Source organism: Pristiophorus japonicus, chromosome 18, assembly GCF_044704955.1.
Source record: "Pristiophorus japonicus isolate sPriJap1 chromosome 18, sPriJap1.hap1, whole genome shotgun sequence".
Classification (NCBI taxonomy): Eukaryota; Metazoa; Chordata; class Chondrichthyes; family Pristiophoridae; genus Pristiophorus; species Pristiophorus japonicus.
This window is the reverse complement of record NC_091994.1, coordinates 102,679,887-102,706,002: the sequence shown is the minus strand read 5'-3', so window position 1 is coordinate 102,706,002 and position 26,116 is coordinate 102,679,887. Positions and strand designations below refer to the sequence as shown.

The window sequence follows — 26,116 nt, the reverse complement described above, 5'->3', positions numbered from 1 at the left end:
GCCTTCTGTGTTTATCCCCCTCCCTCTGTTTCACATCTTGGGATCAACTCTCCTCAAAACCTTTCAGCCTTCTGGGTCAACCCTCTTTCCATCCTCCTCAAGCCCTGATTCTTTAACTATGCGTTTTGTCATCTCGCCTGACTTTTCTGTTCCTGCTCACCACCCGGCTCTCCTGTGAAGCACCTTGGGATGTTTACTGTGTTAATGGCACTATATAAATGCAAATAAAAAATCGGTGGACATTTTCACCCTATTCGCCTGTTGGCTTTTTTTTTTGCTAGCACTAGTAAACGGGGGCAAACATCTTTGTTATCACTGGAAGCTTATACCGGTTAGTTTCTATTTTTTGTTGAGTATAACTGTCCTGACAGAAGCACAATGCCTGTTTTCTACTTCAGAAATGAAGGGGAAAAAAGTTAAGAAGAAATGTTACTGACTTGTTTTCATAATTGTTTTCACAATCATTAATTACATTAATAATCGGCTAGGCTTATACTCACTGGAATTTAGAAGAATGAGAGGGGATCTCATAGAAACATATAAAATTCTGACGGGACTGGACAGGTTAGATGCAGGAAGAATGTTCCCAATGTTGGGGAAGTCCAGAACCAGGGTCACAGTCTGAGGATAAGGGGTAAGCCATTTAGGACCGAGATGAGGAGAAACTTCTTCACCCAGAGAGTGGTGAACCTGTGGAATTCTCTACCACAGAAAGTTGTTGAGGCCAATTTGTTGGAGACATTCAAGAGGGAGTTAGATGTGGCCCTTACAGCTAAGGGGATCAGGGGGTATGGAGAGAAGGCGAGAGTTGGGTACTGAAGTTGCATGATCAGCCATGATATTGAATGGCGGTGCAGGCTCGAAGGGCCGAATGGCACCTATGATCATTAAGCAGCAACAGAATTTCCCTTTCATTTCACTGGGGAAGAGGAGGTACAGAAAGTCACCTGTGAAACAAAAGACAGATGACATTGCATGGGCTGGATTCTCAGCTTTTCTCTGGTGTGTTTTTGATTTGGTTTTTTTTTAAACAACCTTTTGATTGTGGATTTGCATTTGAGCTTTTGGAATGGATTTGAGTTTGAGCTACAAGCAGAACTGTTCCCTTTCTCAGAAAAGGCACTATGTCATTCTGTCTCGCATTAATCATCATTAAAGGGGTCACTGTTTTCATGAAATAATGGCTTGGAAAACCTTTTTCGTGTTTGTTGCAAATACAAACCATGTGTAGAACTGCTGTGTTATCTATATCTATCTCCATGTGGCGGAAATATAAATGAACTTCAGGAAGATCTCTGTTGATATTTGTAAACAAAACACAAGAAATCTTCCTGAGCGATGTGCAGTGTCAGTTGTGCCTACTGATTAGAGTGAATCTTCTCCCCTGTGCTGCCACAAATACTGTCCAAACACATCTTTGCAACACTTGCACATGATATCACCATGGTGATAATGGCGATTAGCTCTTCCTCCTCCCGAAAAAAAACAGTTTGCCAAACAATTTGACATGAATGCACTGTCCTTTTATATGTTAATGACTTCACGGATGCTGTGGAAACTGAAAACATGACAAGAAGCCATAGATTATCCCACTCATGGCACTTTGTGACTTTATTCCTTACAAGTTGATAGGCCATCCACTCATCTGACATGCCCGCATGCAGCAAGACCTGGACGACATTCAGGCTTGGGCTGATAAATGGCAAGTAACATTCGAGTCACACAAGTGCCAGGCAATGTCTATCTCCAACAACAATACCAACTTGTATTTATATAGCGCCTTTAACGTAGTAAAACGTCCCACAGCTTCACAGAAGTGTTATAAGACAAAAGAATGTGAGAGTCTAACCACTGCCCCTTGACATTCAACGGCATTACCATTGCCAAATTCCCCTCCATCAATATTTTGGGGTTCACCATTGACCAGAAACTTAACCAGCTACATAAATACCGTGGCAACAAGAGGGGGTAATAGACGCTGGGTATTCTGCAGCGAGTGTCTCACCTCCTGACATCCCAAAGCCTTTCCACCATCTACAAGTCAGGAGTGAGATGGAATACTCTCCACTTGTCTGGATGAGTGCAGTTCCAACAACACTCAAGAAGCTTGACAACATCCATAACAAAGCAGCCCGCTTGATTGGCACCCCATCCACCACTTTCAACATTCACTCCCTCCACTACCAGCGCACTGTGGCTGCAGTGTGTACCATGTATAAGATGCACTGCAGCAACTTGCCACGGCTTCTTCGGCAGCACCTCCCAAACCCATGACCTCTACCACCTAGAAGGGCAAGGGCAGCAGGCGCATGGGAACACCATCACCAGCAAGTTCCCCTCCTAGTTACACACCTTCCTGACTTGGAAATATAACGTCGTTCCTTCATCGTCATTCCTTCATCGTCGCTGGGTCAAAATCCTAGATCTCCCTCTCTAATAGCAACGTGGGAGTTCCTTCACCACAAGGACTGCAGCGGTTCAAGAAGGCGGCTCACCACCACCTTCTCGAGGGCAATTAGGAATGGGCAATAAATGCTGACCTTGCCAGCGACGCTTAGAAGGAAAAAAAAAATATATGAATCGTGTTCATTACAAGTCCTGTATTTATGCTGCTCTTGTGTTATTAGTTATTAAACGTAGATCTAGATTCACTTGAATAATACCAAGCAATTGTGAGGAAAGGCTTCTAAAATGGAGCCATTATTCTGCAAAAATATAAAGATTAAGGGTGCTGGAATCATAGAGGCTTTCAAGCTTCTAGAGGGTTTGGAGTTGGCAAATAATGGAAGATTGTTTCCGGTGATTGGTGAATCATCATTAATATCTGAAGAGCAAAGGTGGAAGTTAGAAGCATTTTTCTTTCACACAGAGGATTATTTAAACCTGGAATGCTTCACGGCAAGTGACTATGGAGATACAGACTTAACATCATTTAAAAGGGAATTTGATAAGTATTTGAAAAAAATATAAAACGATAGGGAAAACGGAATTACAGCGAAACATCACGGGCAGTCCCTCAAAATCGAGGAAGACTTGCTTCCACTCTAAAAGTGAGTTCTCAGGTGACTGAACAGTCCAATACGGGAATTACAGTCTCTGTCACAGGTGGGACAGACAGTGGTTGAAGGAAAGGGTGGGTGGGGAGTCTGGTTTGCCGCACGCTCCTTCCGCTGCCTGCGCTTGTTTTCTGCATGCTCTCGACGACGAGACTCGAGGTGCTCAGCAACCTCCCGGATGCTCTTCCTCCACTTACGGCGGTCTTGGGCCAGGGACTCCCAGGTGTCGGTGGAGATGTTGCACTTTATCAAGCAGTCCCTCGCTCGTCCCAATCCACGTCCGGAATGGGGTCAAGCAGGGCTGCGTCATCGCGCCAGCGCTCTTCTCGATCTTCCTCGTTGCAATGCTCCATCTCACTCTCAACAAGCTCCCCGCTGGAGTGGAACTAAACTATAGAAGCAGAGGGAACCTGTTCAACCTTCGTTGCCTCCAGGCTAGATCCAAGATCGTCCCATCCTCTGTCATCGAACTACAGTACGCGGACGACGCTTGCGTCTGCGCACACTCAGAGGCCGAACTCCAAGCCATCATCAGCAACTTCACCGAGGCATATGAAAGCATAGGCCTTACACCAAACGTCCATAAGACAAAGGTCCTCCACCACACAGCCCTCCCCAGTCGTCAAAATCTACAGCAAATAGCTCCATCAGCAAAGCACAATAATCTGATTGTCCTCCGCCTGTGATGCAGTTTCTATAATTCTGTGAAATCTGATGCAGTAGTCGTGCAGTTCAATCCATAGGCCTCGCACAGTTCTGAGACATATAATGATTGTTGCATAAATATATCGAATGCCTTGTGAAGTACATTGGGTCATTTATCATGTTGTTACTGAAGCAGAGCGACTTGTGTGGAAGTACCTGGGCAGGTGGACAGTCAGGATTCTTACTGAAACTCTTTTGAGTTTACCTGAAAATAAACATAAACATTAAAACCATGCCACCCGCCTGGGTGAAAAGGAATCTAGGCGTTACTGGGATTCGAATCGATGATCCCCAATTTAGTAAACGACATCGTTAACCAGTTAAGCCACGGAGACATGCTGTTAGAAAAATGTGACAGCTGCATGTCATTACTTTCTGGTAACATGCTCCTTGTTAATTAGCTGTGTGTTTTTTTTTCCTCCATAGCACCTCGAGCACGATACGCTTGGAATAATTAGCTTTCCATTTCCGAGCATGTGCAACGCAGCAAACCCATCAGAATTCAGAGCGTGCCAACAAAACGGAAATGCTAGTAAATATCTGGCATGGATGATTCAAAATAAATTTATCAGTTCTCTTGAAACCTTGCAGCTTGGTGCACTGGCCTAAACTGGTGCAAAACGTGCTGCACAGGACTTTAAAAACTCTACAAAAAGAGAGCAGCATTAACTCAAAAGTGCTGAGAAAAATATAGTGGCATAAGCGGAGATTAACGTCCCAAGGGAGTTCACAGGAGTGCAATCAGAAGTAAATGAACACCGAGCCAAAGGCATATTAGGAGGGGTGACTAAAAACTTAGTCAAATAGGTAGGTTTTAAGTAGGAACTAATTCCAGAGCATGGGATGTAGATGACTGGTGATGTGGCCACCAATACTGGGGTGAAAGCAGAGGTCTTTGAGGAGGCCGATCATGCCAAAGGCTGCAGAAAGATCTGAGGAGGGATAGTGCGCCGTAGTCACAGTCACAGAGGCTGTTGTTTGTGACTTTGATTAAGGCTGTTTCATTGAAAGACTTGGATTTATATAGTGCCTTTCACGACCACCGGACGTCTCAAAACTCTTTACAGCCAATGAAGTACTTTTGAAGTGTAGTCACTGTTGTAATGTAGGAAACGTGGCAGCCAATTTGCGCACAAGCAAGCTCCCACAAACAGCAGTGTGATAATGATCAGATAATCTGTTTTTTGTTATGTTGATTGAGGGATCCCCAGCATTGAAGCACTGACCACACTTGACCAGCTCCACTGGGCAGGCCACATTGTCCGCATGCCAGACATGAGACTCCCAAGCAAGTGCTCTACTCGGAACTCCTTCACAGCAAACGAGCCAAAGGTGGGCAAAGGAACGTTACAAGGACACCCTCAAAGCCTCCCTGATAAAGTGCAACATCCCCACCGACACCTGGGAATCTCTGGCCAAAGACCACCCTAAGTGGAGGAAGTGCATCCGGGAGGACGCTGAGCACCTCGAGTCTCATCACCGAGAGCATGCAGAAATCAAGCGCAGGCAGCGGAAAGAGCGTGCAGCAAACCTGTCCCACCCTCCCTTTCCCTCAATGACTATCTGTCCCACCTGTGACAGAGTCTGTGGTTCTCATATTGAATTGTTCAGCCACCTTTTTTAAGAGTGGAAGCAAGTCTTCCTCGATTCCGAGGGGCTGCATATGATGATGAAATATTGGCCAGGACACCGGCTCCTCTTTGAAATAGTGCCATGGGATCTTTTATGTCCACTTGACAGAGCAGACGGGGGCCTCGGTTTCACGTCTCATCTGAAAGACGGCACCTCCGACAGTGCAGCATTCCCTCAGCATTGCACTGGATTGTCAGCCTAGCTTTTTTGTACTCAAAGGGTTGCAATTTTATTGGAGAGATTCAAATAAGGAGTTCTGGGAAAGATGGGCATGGTTTTGGGAGGCAACAATATACTTTGGAGAGGAAAGGGAGGTTGAAGATGGGGTGGCCATTTGCAAGGACAGAAGGGTCGAGGGTGATGATAACGGTGGATTTAAAAGGGAACAGGGCAATACCCAAGGACGGGAACCATTTACAATGTCAGATAGCATGGGGATTAGGGAGAGAAGTTGGGTGGTCAGCAGTTTAGTGGGTGAAGGGAGTCTTATGGACAAGGTGAACTCAGAGGGCATGAGGAGAGTTTGGAAAGAAACTAGAGAAAAAACAGATTGAGATCTGGGGCAGGGACTTTGGCTTTGGGGGGGAAGTGGGAGAGAGCAAGACCAGCAGTTTAACGGATGGTCTCAATTTTAGTGACAAAGAAGTTCATGATCTGGTACTTTTTGTAGGTAAAGGGAAGTGAGGGGATAAAGTGACAGTTTATAGAATCATAGAAATTTACAGCATTGAAGGAGGCCATTTTGGCCCATCGGGTCTGTGCTGGCCAACAAAGAGCAATCCAGCCTAATCCCATTTTCCAGCTCTTGGTCTGTAGCCCTGTAGATTACGGCACTTCATCCAAGTACCCTTTAAATGTGGTGAGGGTTTCTGCCTCTACCACCCTTTTCAGGCAGTTTCTAGACCCCACCACCCTATGGGTGAAGACATTTCCCTTCAAATCCCCTCTAAGCATCCAACCAATTACTTTAAATATATGCTCCCTGGTTGTTGACCCCTCTGCTAAGGGAAATAGGTCCTTCCTAGTGAAGAATAAAATCCAGGGCCATGGTGGATGTGGTTTTTGTAAGAGTGGCAGTATTAGACCCTGTGGGTGCACTGGGAGGGGAGGTCGATAAGAGAGGAGGGTGGGACAATTAGGGTCGCTGCTCATAAAGAGGGAGCGGCGGGTGCCTCAATGGGCTCTTTGGAGAATGCCGAGAGGGGGGCAGAAAACAGCTGTGGGTTTATCCAAGAGGGATTCAAGTCGGAAGGCTGAGAAGCAGAAAAATAGTATGCAGTGCGAGGGGTAAAATAACAGGTGGCTTGACTGAGTCAATGTCAGAGTTTTCAATATTGCCACCATAATTCTAAACCAGAAACTGCTCAGATGATACTTTGCTGTGCTAGTCATTTAAGTATTGGACAGGCGCTAGCCTCGGCTGTTTAACTCGTGGCTCAGTGGATATCACTAATGATGTTTAATAGTTCTTTCTGTTGCTGCACCAATTGATTCTGTGATTGTTTGGTTAAGAGTCTCTTGATCTTGGCACCAACTGTACCTCCATTATGTTCACTGACAAATACATGGTTGAGTAATGTTGGTGGAATGACACTCGAAATTCATTCCATTATGCTAGCAAAAAATGTGTCAAGTGTAGTACACTTTGACTGGCATTGAGAGTAAATTACAGCACAGGAGGATGTGTATCTATTTTGCAGTCTGTTTCTAAAGCAATAAATTGGAGTGCTTACTAACACATTCAATGCATTGTTAAAGTAATTTTTGCAATTTCTTTGCACTGTTAACTGCCATTCTTTAGGTTGTAAGTTCTTCCTATCACTATGTTATTCATAAAGTTTAGCACGCCCAATTAGTGGGTTCATGCAATGCCCAGTGTAGTGCTGAGCCATACAGACCAAGTATAAGTGGAGTTAGCCAAGCTCAGCTGGGATGACACCGGGGGTACTAGAGTTGGCCTCAGTGTCCTGGGGCTAGAGAGGGGAATATTACATAGAAATTACAACACGGAAACAGGCCATACGGCCCAACTAGTCTATGCCGGTGTTTATGCTCCACACGAGCCTCCTCCCACCCCTCTTCATCTAACCCTTTCAGCATAACCTTCTGTTTCTTTCCTGCTATTCGCTCCAATTAGTCCTTATGGTTGCGAGTTTCACATGCTGATCACTCTGAGTAAAGAAGTTTTTCCTGATTTCTCAATTGCATTTATTATCTTATATTTATTGCCATAGTTTTGGTCTCCCAAGTGGAAACATCTTTTCTACGTCTACCCTATCAAATCCTTTCATCATCTTAAAAGACCTTCATTAGGTCACCCCTCAACCTTCTCTTTTCTAGAGAAAAGCTCCCCAGCATGTTCAGTCGTTCCTGATAGATATAACTTCTCAATTCTGATATCATCCTTGTAAATCTTTTTGCACCTTCTCCCATGCCTCTATATTCTTTTTATAATATGGAGACCGGAACAGTGCACAGTGTGGTCTAACCAAAGTTCTATACAAGTTTAACATCACTTCTCAGCTTTTCAATTCTATCCCTCTAGAAGTGAACCCCAGTGCTTTGTTTGCTTTTTCTATGGCTTTATTAACCTGCGTCGCTAGTGATTTATGTGTCTGCACCCCTAGATCCCTTTGCACCTCTACCTAATTTAGACCAGTATTTTCTAAAAAGTATGTGGCCTCCTTATTCTTTCTACCAAAATCAACCAGGGTTACTGCTTCTGATCGCTATCCAGTGACTTCTGCTGGAAAGTGCATGCGTGTCGACATTGGGTAAGGACAAGGCCGGGGCTGTCTGTGATGCTGCCCTGCTGATACTCACTGTCTACACTCACGCATGCCTACTTGGGCAAGGTACTGGAGGATGCCAAGCACCTATGGACCCATACCCCAGTATGAGTTTTGTTGCTTTCTGCAGCAGAGGGGAGAAAATTATCAGCGCAATAAAATAAAACACATTTAGTGTTTAGATTGTAAATTCTTCAAACCAGCATTATTTGCATTTAAATTGCTGGGGTTTGACTTTGGCTTGACATCACATGCATGTATCTCTGGCCAAAAGAGCAAGGAATAGGTCTTGAAATGTGTCACAATCCTCATGACAATGTCTCTATTTTCTAAGACACCTGTAGTTGTGTTCTATTAAGGAACACAGTGAGCAAATGGAGTCCTGCTTTTTACCAGGTCCCTCTGCTGAGTGACTTGGCTGCGTACTACAAAAGTTATTCAGTGAGGCATCCTGGATTCAAGGTCATTATTTCTTCGGTTTGGATAACATGAGCAGTACAAATGACAGGCTGTAGAGTCTCCCGCAGTCACCTTCAGCAGTGGCACTGTGTACTTTGCGGGAGCTGCAGCAGCCATTTCTCCATGTCTGCAATGTTCTTCATGGGGCCTCTGGACACCAGCCTACAGTTAACTGTCAAAACTCATCATATTCATACTGACTGATTCAGTTGTCAGGCAGCATCATGCTCAAGCCTGCAACCTCACAAGAGCGATGATACCATAATAAGCAGGTCGGTCTACAGTAGATTCGGATTGAGGGACAGCCAGCTCGATCAAAGGACAAGATCGTGGGTCAAGTCATACATAAGAATATAAGAAATAGGCGCAGGAGTAGGCCATACGGCCCCTCGAGCCTGCTCCACCATTCAATAAGATCAGGGCTGATTTGATCTTGGCCTCAACTCCACTTTCTTGCCTGTTCCCCATAACCCTTGTAGTTCAAAAATCTGTCCATCTCTGTCTTGAATATATTCAATGACCCAGCCTCCACAGCTCACAGGGGTAGAAAATTCCAAAGATTCACGACCCTCTAAGAGAAGAAATTCCTCCTCATCTCTGTCTTAAATAGGCAACCCTTTATTCTGAAATGGGAATACTGAATCCTCATTATAATTAAGCAACAATAGAGACAGGAGAGTGCAGCAACTTTGAATTACAGACAGAAACAGGCTTTTTCTTGATGGTACCCTTATTTAAAACCCACTGTTCGATCACAAACTAATTATTGCAATTGGATTATTTTTAAAGGTAAACATTTAGTACAGCATCTTTTCTCTTTGAAGACACTTTTTAATAGCTATAAATTCCAATGGTGCCAGGATGTATTAATGCCTCGATTAATCATGTCTGCTGTCAGATCAAAGTTGATATCAAACTAGTGGCTCTCCCGTGGCGTCATTCATAGGATGCCTGTTTCTGTCTGTAATTCCAAGTTGCTGCAATCTCCGGTGTCTATTGTTGCTTAATTATAATGAGGATTCAGTATTCCCATTTCAGAATAAGGGGAGAACCAGTGGATGTGATGTATTTGGACTTTCAAAAGGTTTTTGACAAGGTCCCACACCAGAGATTGGTGTGCAAAATTAAGGCACATGGTATTGGGGGTAATATACTGACGTGGATAGAGAACTGGTTGGCAGACAGGAAGCAGAGAGTCGGGATAAACGGGTCCATTTCAGAATGGCAGACAGTGACGAGTGGGGTGCCACAGGGCTCAGTGCTGTGACCACAGCTATTTCCAATATACATCAATGATTTAGATGAAGGAATTGAGTGTAATATCTCCAAGTTTGCAGATGACACTAAGCTGGGTGGCGGTGTGAGCTGTGAGGAGGATGTTAAGAGGCTGCAGGGTGACTTGGACAGGTTAGGTGAGTGGGCAAATGCATGGCAGATGCAGTATAATGTGGATAAATGTGAGGTTATCCACTTTGCTGGCAAAAACACGAAGGCAGAATATTATCTGAATGGCGGCAGATTAGGAAAAGGGGAGGTGCAACGTGACCTGGGTGTCATGGTACATCAGTCATTGAAAGTTGGCATGCAGGTATAGCAGGCGGTGAAGAAGGCAAATGGCATGTTGGCCTTCATAGCTAGGGGATTTGAGTATAGGAGCAGGGAAGTCTTGCTGCAGCTGTACAGGGCCTTGGTGAGGCCTCACCTAGAATATTGTGTTCAGTTTTGGTCTCCTAATCTGAGGAAGAACGTTCTTGCTATTGAGGGAGTGCAGCGAGGGTTCACCAGACTGATTTCCGGGATGGCAGGACTGACTTTTGAGGAGAGACTGGATTGACTGGTCTTGTATTCACTGGAGTTCAGAAGAATGAGAGGGGATCTCATAGAAACAAAAAAATTCTGACGGGACTGGACAGGTTAGATGCAGGAAGAATGTTCCCGATGTTGGGGGAGTCCAGAACCAGGGGTTACAGTCTAAGGATAAGGGGTAAGCCATTTAGGACCGAGATGAGGAGAAACTTCTTCACTCAGAGAGTTGTTAACCTGTGGAATTCTCTTCCGCAGAGAGTTGTTGATGCCATTTTGTTCGATGTCTTCAAGAGGGAGTTGGATATGGCCCTTACGGCTAAAGGGATCAAGGGGTATGGAGAGAAAGCAGGAAAGGGATACTGAGGTGAATGATTAGCCATGATCTTATTCAATGGTGGTGCAGGCTCGAAGGGCCGAATGACCTACTCCTGCACCTATTTTTCTATGTTTCTATGAATGTTGGCCAAGACACAAACAAATTCTCGGCTTCTATTCAAAAAGGCCCATGGGATCTTTAATATTGGCACTAACGAGCAGTAGCGACCTTGATTTAACATCTCATCCAAAAGACAGCAGCTCCAACAATGCAGCACTCCCTTGGTACTGCACTGAAGTTTCAGCTTAGATTATATGATCGAGTGCTTGAAGTTGGGCTTGAATGCATGACCTGGCACAGAGGTCAGAATGCCCTCCAAAAGAGCCACGCTGACACTTTGCCTCAGTAACAGCATTGACTGAACTTTGAAACGTGACCACATACACGAAGATCTCCCGTGGCATTGCTCATGGTAAATCACGTGATTTGCTGCTTTATAAGAACAGTCAGTTATACTGCTGGATGGTGCTAATTGACATTGTTTTCTATCCCAAGGCAGTTTCAGAAAACATGTTGTGTTATTAGGCTCATCATCTATGCTAAAAGATGTTAATAATGCATGACATGTTTCTTAATTAAGGAACAAGGCTGAATTTCGATCGAATATGATTATTACGGCCTCCTCGAGCCTGTTAAAGCAGGTTTTATCACGTGTAGCAGATCAAATCGTACACCTGACCTCCACCCTCCCATGCTTGACACGCATCAACTAATATCCAATTATTTTTTTATTAACAGATTGAAACGGAAGGTGAAAAGAGACGGTTTGAAGAAGGAAGAAGCCGATACTTACAGACCAAAGCCAAAAGGATGCCTCTAGCACATAAGGGCCAATGACGCTCAATCCATCAATAGCCCAAGGCAGCTAACGAGAACCAACTCACATTCAGCACTGTATTACTTGAAAAGTGTTTAAGTCTTCAATGTTAACCAAAGCACTATTGTGTATTATTTGAAATCTATATAGTAATCTGTTTAAGTGAAACTATGCATTCCATTGAGGTATTCAATTATTGAAAATATATCATTATAGGAATAAACGCTGCCAGGCTTTGGCTTACAAGAGGACTTGGTATTTCTTTCATTTATTTCCTCCTTTTACTCTGACAATTGTTTACTCTGACAATTGTTTCCTCACCCCACGCCCTGCGAAAATGGTGACTTCTGGCTGGGGAAACAGGTGCTCGCATGAACTGGGCAAAGGGATTGATCCCTGCTCCAGAACAAGTAGCAGCGAGGCCCAATCGGTGTTGGGCCTTGATTTAATAAGCCCAGTGAGCAGCAGACGTCTGCTACGTTTTCCCAAGCAGCTCGCTGGTGAAGCAAGGACGAATGTCGGATCCCTGCAACACCACCAGCAGTCCTCAGGTAGGTCCTGGGAGGGAGCGAGGAGAGGCGAGTTAATGACAGGCCTTCCATCTGGCACCAATGTGAGGAAGGGGAGAGGACAAGCGAGGGCATGTAACGGTTCGTGGCATTGCTGTGGAGGCAGGCAAAGCACTCCTACTCCACTGGGCTGCACAATAAGGTAACTTTAAAAAAAAGTTTCTGGTCTCTGTGGCTCAGTTACCCATTGGATAAACTCACTGAGTCATCCCGGGGACTAAGCTGATATTTATTGTGTTGCACGTAGCCACGCAGTGTATTGAAGGCCTTGAGATGACAACATGTTTTGCTTTGGATGAAGGTGCACTGATAGAAAAGGCAGCAAATTAATCCCAGGAAATGTACCTTCACATCCTCAGCATGCTGATAGCTTGGAGACTAGGTCTCCAGTTTCTTATTGCATTGTACGCTGCCATGATCTATCTTCAGTTTATCAGTATGTTAGGAGATTCGACTCAGTTCATTAGTATACTCAAGGCTAAGAGAATTGCTTCCATTCATCAGTGTGATGGCCCAGTGGTTGAACTCACTGGTCATGCAGTACTGAGTCACAGAGTCCAGGGGGTAGAAATTGGACCTGGTTGCATCCGTTTTACATCCGTGGCTCAGTGGATAGCACTCTCTTGTCTGAGTCTGCAGGTTCTGCCTCGTCGCCAGTTATTGTGTATGTAGGCACTCTGTTAATGACTCCACGAGGCAGGGGTATGGCATTTGAACTGTACAGACTTTATTGCAGCTCCTAGAGTGAGGACACCAAGAGGTGAGCTCCCTTTTATACTGGGTTACCTGCAGTGTACAGGTGACTCTTAGGTCTCCAGCAGCAGCACCCTCTGGTGTACAGGTAAGGTGTATACAGGATGAAGGTACATTCAGTGTTACAGTACATCATTACATTGTTGGCATGCATACATAACAGGTTCAAGTCCCACTCCAGAGACTTGAGCATATATTCCAGGCTGGCACTTCAATGCAGTACTGAGGGGAGTGCTGCACTGCCAGAGGTGCTGTCTTTCACATGAGACGTTAAACCGAGATCCTGTCTACTCTCTCGGGGATGTAAATGATCCCAGGGCATTATTTTGAAGAATATCGGGAGCCCGCTGACTGAGCAGTGCTGAAATGGAGTACACTGTACCTTAAAATTCAATTGCAGTAAATCGACAGTTCAGCTTGAAGGTGCTACATTACGTTTACATTGATTCAAAGAGTTTTCAATCTAATGAACTTTGTGCATTTACTGTTTGTCCATTTGTTTTGCAAAATGGATTGTGATCCTGTAACTGAACTGGGATAACTACTTTAAAATGTGTAATGAAAAGAGTCATTTAGTGTGCAGACAGAAGTTACCTGACCTGTGTTCCTTCCTGCTGTGAGCAAGAATTTACCCCATCCCAACTAAATACTGGAAAGACTGAAGACATTGGGTCCGAAATTGCCCCTTCCCTTAAGGCTTTTTACCACCAGAAATCGGCCCAATTGCCCTGCCACGGTTTCCCGGTGGTGAGCATCACTGCACCGCTTCCCCCCACTTCCGCCGCGCTGCTGGCCAGCACTCCTAAGTGCATCACGGCCGAGGTCTCGGGCTGGAAGCCACATTCCACTATAAAAATCTTCTGACCGCTTGACAGTGCCAAGAGTAAGTTTTTTTTGGTCGGTGCATAGTTTCTGGTATACACTGCCAGCCTTCCGTAAAGGTATGTTGGTTTTTGTTGCATTTGTGTCGGTGACCATCTTTGAGAACCAGTGCGAGACTACAGTGCGCGATTGTTTGAGAGTGCTGGAGGCATCTCCACCTGCAATACAAAGAGCCGACATCGAGGGGGCTGGGCATGGGGAGAGGTAGGAAATGGGGGCAGTGCTGGCAGGCCAACGCCTCCTGCACATTGTGTGTGCCACACCCTTTGTGATCGCATTAAGTGCTGTAGTCCAGGGTTAACAATGACCTTATTTTTGCATTAACTATGTATGGGAATAAGGTTCCTACTATATCTTCAGTCTATTCAAGTATAGACATATTACACTTGGAACCAGACTGATAGAAAGAACTTGCATTTATGTAGCACATTATTACATCCACTTTTATTGCATAGGCAAATGTAGCAACCAGTTTGCAGACGGGAAGGTCCTACAAACAACAAGTGAATGAATGACAGGATCGTCTGCTCTTGGTGGTGGTGATGATGTTGTGAGTGAAAGACTAAAGCTTTACTGTATTTATTTACTGTTAACCAGTATAAAGAGATGTCAGGAACTAGGCAATACTATAGGGAAGATTTTTCCGGGTCTGTACCTGGGACCATTGGATCTCCTGGGCGCAGCGACTCGGGGAAAACGGGCGGTGGGACGGCACACCTGTAAAAGCAGTTGCCCAACGTAGCTCTGTGTGTTAATGGAGGAGAGTCAGGTGGCTTCCTTTACCAGTGTGCACTCCCACCTGGCCAACTCTCTGGTATTCGCTGCACTCAGACTGTGCAGTGCACAGACCCAGGAAAATCTCCCCTTACAAGCACAATATTGTCATATATACACAACATGGGGACGCCCTCTTAACGAGCCCTTAGTTCTCGCAGCTTCCCTTGTATAACAAGTTCAATAAACTCGACTGCAGTAATGTCTTTTGGTTCCTTGAGGTTTCCCCCTCATGAGTATACGTAATACCCTGTACCAGCTTTTGTTTAATGCACAAAGTTTGATAAATGAAGTACAGGCACTGTTATGTTTTAAGGATACTTTTCATTTGAAGTTAGGCTTGACAATCAATCTTCATTAAATCAAATATCAAAATACCTGTGCTATTTTGACACATGATAAAGCACACGTTTAAAATTGTTCTAAAATTGGAAATATTACAGGGACGATTACAGACAGCTAAAGTGGACTTTTAAAAGAAAAATATACAGTGCAGCTAAATATCTGCTGTGCAGTGCTGAGGTGTAGCATTAGAATGATCACAGTATTGTTAAGTGCCAACGCCGTGTAATCTTCATTTAGATTTTAAGCATTCAGTCCTCAGACACTGCCAGATCAAAAAAAAGCTTTTATCTTAATTAATCCTTGATCAAAAGAATCTTCCTTTCTTCTCAGAGGGCATCTCTGGTCATCCATTTTAAACTTGGGGGAGAGAACATCCTCCATCTTAATCCAAGTTATTACAAAAATATATAGATCGATATAAGCTGAACAAAATAAAATTCTATTTTTGTAACAAGAAACAGACATGCCCTAGAAATCCATCAAAGGCAGCAAATTAAATGACAATTTACTCTTTTTCAACAAATTTTGATGTTTATTCAGTTGATGATTGCAAGGAAAAGACTTGCATTTATATAGCGCCTTTCACAACTTCAGGATGTCCCAAAGCGCACTGAATTAATTTTGCAGTGCAGTCACTGTTGTAATGTAGGAAGGCGTTAGAAAGGGTGCAGAAGAGGCTTATCAGGATGGTCCCAGGGAAAAGAGACACCAGCTATGAGGAGAAGTTGGAAAAGTTAGGACTGTTTTCCTTGGAACAGAGAAGGTTAAGAGGGTGACCTAAGAGATTTTCAAGATGACGAGAGGTTTTGAAAGTGGGCCAATAACTGGAGGTCAGTGATTCAAAATCATTGGCAAACGATCTAGACGGGAGATTAGAATTTTTTCACTCAGTTGTCAGGATCTGGACCGCTCTGCCTGAATAAATGACGGAAGCTGATTCCATAAATAATTTAAAAGGGAGTTGGACGGGTACTTGAGGATGAGGAACTTACAGGGTTATGGACAACAAGCGGGGATGTGGGACTGAGCATGACTGCTCTTTCAAAGAGCCGGCACAGGCACGACGGGCCAAGTGACCTCCTTCTGTGCTGTAAGTTTCTATGATTCTATGTTGGGTGGAGGAAGATAATTACAGAGTGCTGAACCATGGTGGGTGCCGGCTCCGAATATGGTTTCGACAAAAGTCAGGCTAGTGCGACTTAAAGGCATTAAATAGTCAAAAGTATTTTAAAAACAACGGGCTAGAAAAAACGGGGCGCTAACTTTTGCGGGAGTGCAAAAGTATCGTCGGGCACTACCCAATTCCAGCGGATGTGAACTTCCAGTTTAGCGCTCCAGGCGGGAAGTGGAGCACTAAATCATGCGCTACCACTTCCCTTGGAGCGCTAAACCAGGCAAGAGGGGCGGTAGCAGTACAGCACTGCACAATGTCCCGTGCAGTGCTGCCAGAATTGGAGGTTCCTTTCCTCCCTTAAAGGGATGGGCCATTGCTGCAGGCTCTGCAATATATCGACTCCTCTGCTTGCTGACGGCCGCCGCGATCCGCGCCGATCAGCCCCGAACAGAGTGCAGGGCTGATCAATTGCGGCGGAAGAAAAGGTAAAAAAAAAATGCACGGCGAGTTCATAAAAGATTTTTCACCTTCCTCACCGATAAATAACGCTCCTCAAGTGGCGACCTACCTTACAATGCCTCTGGCAGCTGCCAGTGTTGATGCCTGGCGACGCTGCAGGGGGCGGAACCGAAGTTCGCATCCGGGGCGGTTCCGGGGCGCTGTGCAGCCGGATGACGTCACAATCGCCGGGGCGCAGGAGATTGCAGCGTTCGGGTTTACCGCCGCCGCTAACCTGCAAGGCAAGTTCGCGGTCTTCGGTAATCTCAGAGCCGGTCATGCCCTGCTATCGTCACCCCCCCCCCCCCAGAGGCGCTAAGGGGAGGCACAAAGGAGCCCAATTTCTTCCCCCAATAGATTAGGGATAAACTTCTTTACTCAAATGAGTGAAAAATGTTTGAAATAATCTGTGAGGCATGTTAGTAGAGACCAACCATTAGAGACATTCATAAAGCAGTTGAATGCTAAGAAAGAATTGGTAGGGGAGTAGAGAGGTGAGCTTTGATGGGCCAAATAGCCTTTTGTCATCTTTGACTTTTCTTAAGTTGCTGCTTTCTAGGCAGAAAGCAGAAAACTATAGACCAGTTAGCATCTGTCGCTGGGAAAAATGCTTTAGTCCATTATTAAGGAAGCAGTAGCAGGACGTTTGGAAAAACATAATAAGGTCAAGCAGAGTCAACATGGTTTTATGAAAGGGAAATCATGTTTGAAAAATTTACTGGGGTTCTTTGAGGATGTAACGAGCAGGGTGGATAAGGGGGAACCAGTGGATCTGGTGTATTTGGATTTCCACAAGCCATTCAATAAGGTGCCACATAAAAGGTTACTGCACAAGATAAAAGCTCACGGGGTTGGGGGCAATATGTTAACATGGATAGAGGATTGGCTAATTAACAGAAAACAGAGAGTCAGGATAAATGTGTCATTTTCCATTTGGCAAACGGTAAATAGTGGGGTACCATAGGGATTGGGACCTCAACTATTTATGATCTATATTAATGACTTGGATGAAGGGACCGAGCGTAATGTAGCCAAGTTTGCTGCTGATACAAAGATGGGTGAGAAAGCAAGTTGTGAGGAGGACACAAAAAATCTGCAAAGGGATATGATACAAACCTTATGATGATAGATTGAGTAGACTGGGTCTTTACTCGTTGGAGTTCAGAAGGATGAGGGGTGATCTTATAGAAACATTTAAAATAATGAAAGGGATAGACAAGATAGAGGCAGAGAGGTTGTTTCCACTAGTCGGGGAGACTAGAACTAGGGGGCACAGCCTCAAAATAAGGGGGAGCTAATTTAAAACCTAGTTGAGAAGGAATTTCTTCTCCCAGAGGGTTGTGAATCTGTGGAATTCTTTGCCCAAGGAAGCAGTTGAGGCTAGCTCATTGAATGTATTCAAATCAAAGATAGATAGATTTTTAACCAATAAGGGAATTAAGGGTTATGGGGAGCGGGCGGGTAAGTGGAGCTGAGTCCACGGCCAGATCAGCCATGATCTTGTTGAATGGCGGAGCAGGCTCGAGGGGCTGGATGGCCTACTTATGTTCTTATTATGTTCTTACGGCTATGGGGATCAAGGGCCATGGCGAGAAAGCAGGAAATGGGTACTGAGGGAATGATCAGCCATGATCTTGTTGAATGGCGGTGCAGGCTCGAAGGGCTGAATGGCCTACTCATGCACCTATTTTCTATGTTTCTATGATATAGACAGGGTAAGTGAGTGGCAAACATTTGGCAGAAGGAGTATAATGTGGGAAAATGTGAGGTTATCCACTTTGGCAGGAAAATAAAAAAGCAAATTATTATTTAAATGGAGAGAAATTACAAAATGCTGTAGAACAGAGGGACCTGGGGGTCCTTGTGCATGAAACACAAAAAGTTAGTATGCAGGTACAGCAAGTAATCAGGAAGACAAATGGAATGTTGGCCTTTATTGCAAGGGGGAAAGAGTATAAAAGCAGAGAAGTCCTGCTACAACTGTACAGGTTATTGGTGAGACCACACCTAGAGTACTGTGTATAGTTTTGGTTACCTTATTTAAGGAGGGATGTACTTGCACTGGAGGCAGTTCAGAGAAGATTCACTAGGTTGATTCCTGAGATGAGGGGGTTGACTTGTGAAGAAAAGTTGAGCAGGTTGGGCCTATACTCATTGGAGCTCAGAAGAATGAGAGGTGATATTAAAACTGAAAAGATACTGAGGGGGCTTGACAGGGTAGATGCTGAGAGGATGTTTCCCCTCGTGGGGGAATCTAGAACTAGGGGGCATAGTTTCAGAATAAGTGGTCGCCCATTTAGAACTGAGATGAGGAATTTCTTCTCTGAGGGTTGTAAATTTGTTGAATTCTCTGCCCCAGAAAGCTGTCGAGGCAGGATCATTGAATATATTTAAGGCGGAGATAGACAGATTTTTGGGCGATAAGGGAGTGAAGGGTTATGGGGAGCGGGCAGGGAAGTGGAGTAGAGGCCAAGATCAGATCAGCCATGATCTTATTAAATAGCGGAGCAGGCTCGAGGAGCCAGATGGCCTACACCTGCTCCTATTTCTTATGTTCTTATTGTTGAATGGACTCATTTGACTGAATGAGCCATGCTTATTCCATGCTTACTGCACATAAAACTCTTGCAGAAGGGTCGGTAACCAGAGGACACAGATTTAAGATAATTGTCAAAAGAACCAGGGAGGTGTGTGGGAGATGAGGAAACATTTTTTTAAGCAGCGAGTTGTTATGATCTCGATTGCACTGCTTTAGTGCGGGGGGGGGGGGGGGGGTGGGGGGAAGTAGATTCAATAGTAACTTCCAAAAGGGAATTGGATATTTACTTGAAAAGGAAAAATTTGTAGAGCTACGGGGCAAATGCGGGGGAGTGGGACTAATTGGATAGCTCTTTCAAAGAGCCGGCACAGGCATGATGGGCCAAGTGGCCTCCTTTTGTGCTGTACAATTCTAAGATGTCACTATAGGTGAATACTCAATGCTTTCACCAGGAGGGGTGATGGGTTCATGTAAGGACACAAAGTAGGAAACATAACGAGACTGCAAAGCAATGTTTTTCCACAGGGAAACTCTACTTCTCGTGACCAGACATCAGAGAACAGTCTTGAAAACCATTCATGAGAAATGAGCTGTCCATCACATCCGCCAGCTTTGCTTATCTGCCTGCTCTGATGGCAACAGGTCTATTAAAAGATGAATGCTGTTGCACAACCCACCATCAGCTGAAGTTTGATGCCAGCAGCTTCTGTCTGTATCTGTCAGCACACGAGCTCTAAATTATTAATCCTAATAATCAGTGCTGGCCCTCAGTCTGTTACTAAGGCTGCAGTCACCTAGAGGATTGAAAATCCAGTCGCTATTTGTCTGCCAGTAGCTGGTTGGAACAGACGGTGTCCCGTTTTGCTTCCTCTGCCTGTCTTACTGTGAACAGAGAGCTGTGCCAGCACATGGTGAAAGGATAGTAATGGAGAATTGTAATCATACTTTAGCAGTATTAAGCTTTACATTGCAGTCCTATGTGTGTCAGCAGTGGCTCAGTGGGTAGCACCCTCGCCTCAGAGTCAGAAAGTTGTGGGTTCACGGCTAACTCCAGAGACTTGAGCTCAAAATCTAGGCTGACACTCCAGTGCACTACTGAGGGAGTGCTGCACTGCCGGAGGTGTCGTCTTTCAGATGACTCATTAAGATGAGGTCCCGTCTCCTCTCTCAGGTGGATGTTAAAGATCCCATGGCACTAATTTGAAGAAGAGCAGGGGAATTATCCCCAGTATCCTGTCCAATATTTATCTAAAAGAAAGCCAGATGATCTGGTCATTATTACATTGCTGTTTGTGAGACCTTGGTGTGCACAGTACAATGGTGACTACACATCACATGTACTTCATTGGCTGTAAAGTGCTTTAGGACGTCCATGAGAGGTGCTCAATCAATGCACGTCCTTTCCATATGCACCATTTTAAAGTCCAAGGGGGCTGAAATCCTGCAATAGGAGTTATAGTACACTCAGGTGATGCTATTTTGGGTCAGGTTGTTGTTGATGTAGCCACTTCTTTCAAAATCTTTTAAAGTTAATACTCCATGAGGAGAACATTACTATTTTAACTGTGTGTATGTGGGAGAAATAACAGCACGAGGAATCTAACCCATAGTTTTCTCTGAGGATTGACATCAACAGCTGCAGGCCCGCAATCTTCACTGTATGGGGTGGGATCAAGAGCAACAGGAGGAATCAAACTTGCAGTCTTCACTATATTTTAGTGCTCCATATCATTAACTGACCCCCCTGCCCCCCTCCCCCCACCAGCCCACCCCACGGTTTCCTAGAGAAATCAATTAGGTTGGAAAGTTGCCAAAGAGCTGATGCCAACCACAGGGTTCACCCTGAAAGAGTTGTATTAAACCTGTGGCGATCAGCCTCCTTGTTGTTCCTGATCCACAGCCATCAGTTATTTTCAAAACCCCAGGGACTGAGACCAAACAAATCGTTTCAACCCTGGACATGTATTGTCCTCATTTTACACACGGCTATTCCAACAAAGCAATGTATTAATCCCGTGTCCATTGTGCGATTTAAAAATGACAACGGCTTGGCAAAATGTATATACCTGGATGTAAACTTTAGAAACCATTGCAATGGGACTGATGTGACGGCAACGCGAGTTGAGACATCCATTCCCCGATTCCTCGAAGTCAAGCTGGTTCCACAGAGCAGACAGCCAGTATCCCTGTAGTGCAGCTTTCTTCATTCCAGTGTGCTGCACAATCTATTGGCATGTGCCACAAGCCGGTGTCAGCTCACTCCAGCAGTCCGTGGAAGGTGTCGTACTGTTTGAAGAACGAAGAAGTATAAGGTAGATGACGTTTCTTTGCTTGGTCTACTTCCAAACAAATTGTACTGGTGCAACTGCATGCACAGATAGTGTCACGGAGGCTGTACCTGAGTCAATAGCCCTTTATTTTAAAAAAGCCATCACAACTGTTCTCTACCGTGTGTTTCAATTTATTTTCCGATAATGTGGAAACAATTGGCTAAAATGAACAGGTTAAAATCATGGAGGCAGGAATTTGGCGCAATCATGTTAAGCATTTGTGCCAAAATATTGCCGACTGGAAAATGTACCGCATGATTTTCCTTGCTTTCTTTGGTTAAAAAAAACTGAGATCATGGCCAGTTCAGGTATCCACTGTCGAAAATTCCTCTCCAACTCCAAAGCCTTCCATAACCCAGCCTTGCACTGAATAATCCAATCCAATACATTGTAGGAACAAGGCTAGATGATAGAAGGTGAGGAATTCCATAAAAGCTGAGTTAGCGTAGGAGCCAGTGGCATAAGTCTTGAATTCAACCATCACTTTTGTATTTAAAGTGATGTTAAGGTTTAGGAATATTTCTGATTTGAACAGGTTTTAGTCTACAGCTTGAGTTTTGTTATAAACACACATCCCACAGGAGTCCAAGTGAGCTTGTCATGATCAAAACATACTAGTGTGATATGAATAAAACATAACATGCAGTGCATTAGATTATAGAAAAAGATCATTTCCCTTCTTTATGGTGCTGTTAAATGAAGTTTGAATTACATACCTTTCAGTATATGGGATTAGTGAGGGGGCACTTGCTCAATGTGGTGCTGTTAAATGAGGTTTGAATAATTTATTCATCAGCGCTTGCGATTACTGAAAAGATGCTCTCAAAAATTATATTCAGTGATAGAAATGTTCAATTATATGAGGCGACACAAACTAAACAATAATGGGAACCTGCTATAAAAAAAACACAATAGACGTGTGATTGAACAATCCTGATAAATAATAATGATATTTTAGAAATGGTCAGGTTTATTCTAAGGAATATTATTGCAGAATTGATTCATTTAATGAATCCTTTAACCAGGCTTTTATCAGCAGTGCATTGTGGGGAAACCTGCTTCCTGCACAGCAGGAACTCTTGGTGTCCATGGCAACAGTGAGTCTGTTGCAACGGGGGTCTGGTCTCTACAGTAACAGTGAGCCCTGTTGCAATGGAGGGTCCAGCAGGTATTAATAGGACATTAACTCGTCAAACATTTACTGAAAAAAAAAACACAGAATCCCGAACCAAGTGTGATAAGATTCCTGGCTGCTAAAACCTTTTTTAATGTGCTGATTCTTGACTGTAAAAAAATGGTAAATCTCCATTACTTTGCTCACAAAAAAAATTTGTTTCCAATCCATCAACTAAGTACAAAATGAATCACCTTAATTTATTTCCTAATATATTTAGCTGTACTTAAGTAATCATTTAAATTGCTGAAAGTGAAGAAAGTTTTACTCTGTCCCAATAATTCCTTGCTGAGCTTTTCGTGTGGATAATTAATTAGAACTAAATTTGCAATAGAATAACAGCACATTACTTTGTTTAATTTTGAAGTGCATTTTGACTTTAAGTTTAAAACAAAACACTCCAGTCAAATTTTAAATTGCAAGAATTTAAGAATATTTTAGGTCATGCTTTTTTTTTCCAGTTTTTATTTCCTCCTTCAGTGTTTTCCTCTTCACTCCTGAAGGTTCCAACTCTTTCCGGGGTATAGTTTTACAGGCCCTGGCTGCTTTCTAGTACCTCACCCCAGTGGCCATTCTCCATTTCGGCCCAGATTGGCAGAATATTGGGCAATGAGGTATCCGTGCCAAGCCTGATCCTATCCTCATCCGCCATTCACGTAGAGCTGAGGTCACTGGAATACAATCATGCAGTGGGTGACATAATGACTGTTCAGCTCTATGAGTTGGGTTCAAATCCTGCCTAACCTAATCGGATGAAAGTCTCTTATGTGACTTCAGTATTAGTGAGAAGCTAAAACCACTTCACACTGGCGCTAAATCGGAAGTGCAAATTGGGTGCCAAGGCTCAAACTAACTCCGATGCAAATCAAAGTGAGACTCCTCTTCCAAGGGGGTTTCAATCAGTTTGGTTGCACTTTCAGCTCAGACCCTGATGCCAGATTCAGGCTGTAACTGCAGTGTTGATTCACAAACCAAACCACTCCACACTGACGTTACATGATAATGTTGTGCAAACTCAGAGTCCTATGTGAAATGGGTTTAGAAACATAGAAACATAGAAAATAGGTGCAGGAGTAGGCCATTCGGCCCTTCAAGCCTACACCGCCATTCAATGAGTACATGGCTGAACATGCAACTTCAGTACCCCATTCCTGCTTTCTCGCCATACCCCTTGATCCCCCTAGTAGAAAGGACTACATCTAACTCCTTTTTGAATATATTTAGTGAATTGGCCTTAGCAACTTTCTGTGGTCGAGAATTCCACAAGTTCACCACTCTCTGGGTGAAGAAGTTTCTTCTCATCTCGGTCCTAAATGGCTTACCCCTTATCCTTAGACTGTGACCCCTGGTTCTGGACTTCCCCAATATTGGGAACATTCTCCCTGCATCTAATCTGTCTAAACCTGTCAGAATTTTAAAAGTTTCTATGAGATCCCCTCTCATTCTTCTGAACTCCAGTGAATACAAGCCCAGTTGATCCAGTCTTTCTTGATATGTCAGTCCCGCCATCCCGGGAATCAGTCTGGTGAACCTTCGCTGCACTCCCTCAATAGCAAGAATGTCCTTCCTCAAGTTAGGAGACCAAAACTGTACACAATACTCCAGGTGTGGCCTCACCAAGGCCCTGTACAACTGTAGTAACACCTCCCTGCCCCTGTACTCAAATCCCCTCGCTATGGATGCCATTTGCTTTCGTAATCGCCTGCTGTACCTGTGCGATCTCAACCAGGTTTCTAGGGGGCATGAGTCGACAGTACAAAACTGCCTCCAATTGATGATCTCCTTTAGAGAGGCTAAAAAAATTGCGGGGGAAATTTATGCAAAATTTATCCCTCCATAGCAGTGATACGCTTCATCTTGATGAGCAATGATTTCACCCAAAATTTAAATAAGAACATTAATTATTATTTGGAAGGATTGACAATTTTATTAAAATGACAATTCACCCAAAGGCATTCTTTTCGTTTCTTTGTCTGCTCTTATTCACTATCAGCTATTTCTTATACCTCTGATAATAGCCCTCTCCGCCCACTCTCCAGGATTATTATTGCACACTTTTCCTTTTATCTAAATAATAGATTAAAGATCCCAAATTCGCTTTGGTGCGTGTTTCAGTGGGGCGTTTTCGATAGAATAGACAATGGAATTCATGATTATATGGTTTGCTTGGACCTTCAAATAGCTTTTGATAAAGTTCCACATGAACGACTTCTAGTTAAGCTTATGGTCCTTGCATTCCCACGAGGAGAATGGGACTGGAGATGAAGTTGGTTAAAAGCTAGGAAGCAGAGAATGCTAGTGAGGGTGATTTTGTCAGACTGGAGGGAGATGTTGTGTGGTATTCCTTGGGGTTTAGAGTTTGGATCTGTGTTTTTTTTCTTATTAACAGAAATAATTTGGATTCTGAAACTAACTGCTAGATTGTTAAATTTGCAAGTGCCACTAAAATAGGCCCTGTATTAAAATCTACCGATCAACAGATTTTGATTATTTATGCATTTGGGCAGACAGATGGTGGGTAAAATGTAATAGTGACAGATGCAAAATATATTGTGCATCTTAAGTACAAAATGAATGGGCAACGTTAGTTCACTCAAAGGGAGTTAGGAGTAATATTGAACTGTCTCTGTCAATGTATAGTCAATAAATGAGGCAATAAAAAGTACTAGGATATGAGGTAAATCCTAGTATCAGTGATTAATGGAAAAAAGAATGAGTTAAATAATGGAATCACTTCCTCAGTAAGGCTCACATTCCCTATAAATGCTTAATTAGTATAATGCTGTACTAAAATAAGGTATGAGCAAGAATCCTAGACATGTGTTCACCCTGTCATATGTAATCTCTTTCACTAATTTGCTAAGAAATACTTCCTATGAGGCGTCAAACCGTTTAATAAGTACTGCAGTAATTTGAAGAGCCTGTTACCATTTACTAGGCTCAGAAAACATGCCTGAAGATTGAAGTAAATTAAACTCAACATGTGTTTTGATAAACAAGTTCATTTGTTCATTCACTAGGAATGCCAGCTAATGAGATTCGTTGACACTAAAGCAGCTGCGATGCTTGGGTTAGTAGCTGTTTTGTTTTTCATTTCATGGGATTGCACGATTTGTGCCATTCTTTTGGGGACCACACTCCACGCTAACTTCAAAACCAAGAACAATGATTTAGTGATGACCTATACTGCAGTCTATCCTGAATGATGATTTGTATCCCAATCCTTACAGGGTAGTGCTGTGTTCATACTCTCTTTGTTTGTTACAGGATATTAGACAGGCATTAGCACCCTGCGGGAGCTATTCACACACATGCTGGTTTTGTGACACCATTTTGGGTGTTGCTATAAAGGCAAGGTCAGGGCGAAGGAGCAGCGAGGTCGGGGTGGAGGAGTGGCGAGAGTTCATAGAGGGACGGGATTGGGGCCCTGGAGAGGCATGAGTTCAGGGCCCCCAAGAGTCGAGGGCCCAGGGGCAGCACGGGCCAGCCCACACTGCA

The 26,116-nt window shown here is 43.9% G+C and overlaps 1 protein-coding gene across 3 annotated transcripts in view; it reads left to right on the top strand.

Annotated features, from left to right (window-relative positions):
• The window catches only part of acot7 (acyl-CoA thioesterase 7), a 273,074-nt gene extending 261,188 nt beyond the window's left edge, over positions 1 to 11,886 (top strand). For all 3 annotated transcript variants that reach the window (XM_070861014.1, XM_070861013.1, XM_070861015.1), the window contains one exon: positions 11,562 to 11,886. In XM_070861014.1, the coding sequence (XP_070717115.1) occupies positions 11,562 to 11,660 (99 nt within the window). In that variant the 3' untranslated portion in view covers positions 11,661 to 11,886. The remainder of the gene's footprint in view (positions 1 to 11,561) is intronic.
• Positions 11,887 to 26,116: the final 14,230 nt, after the last annotated feature.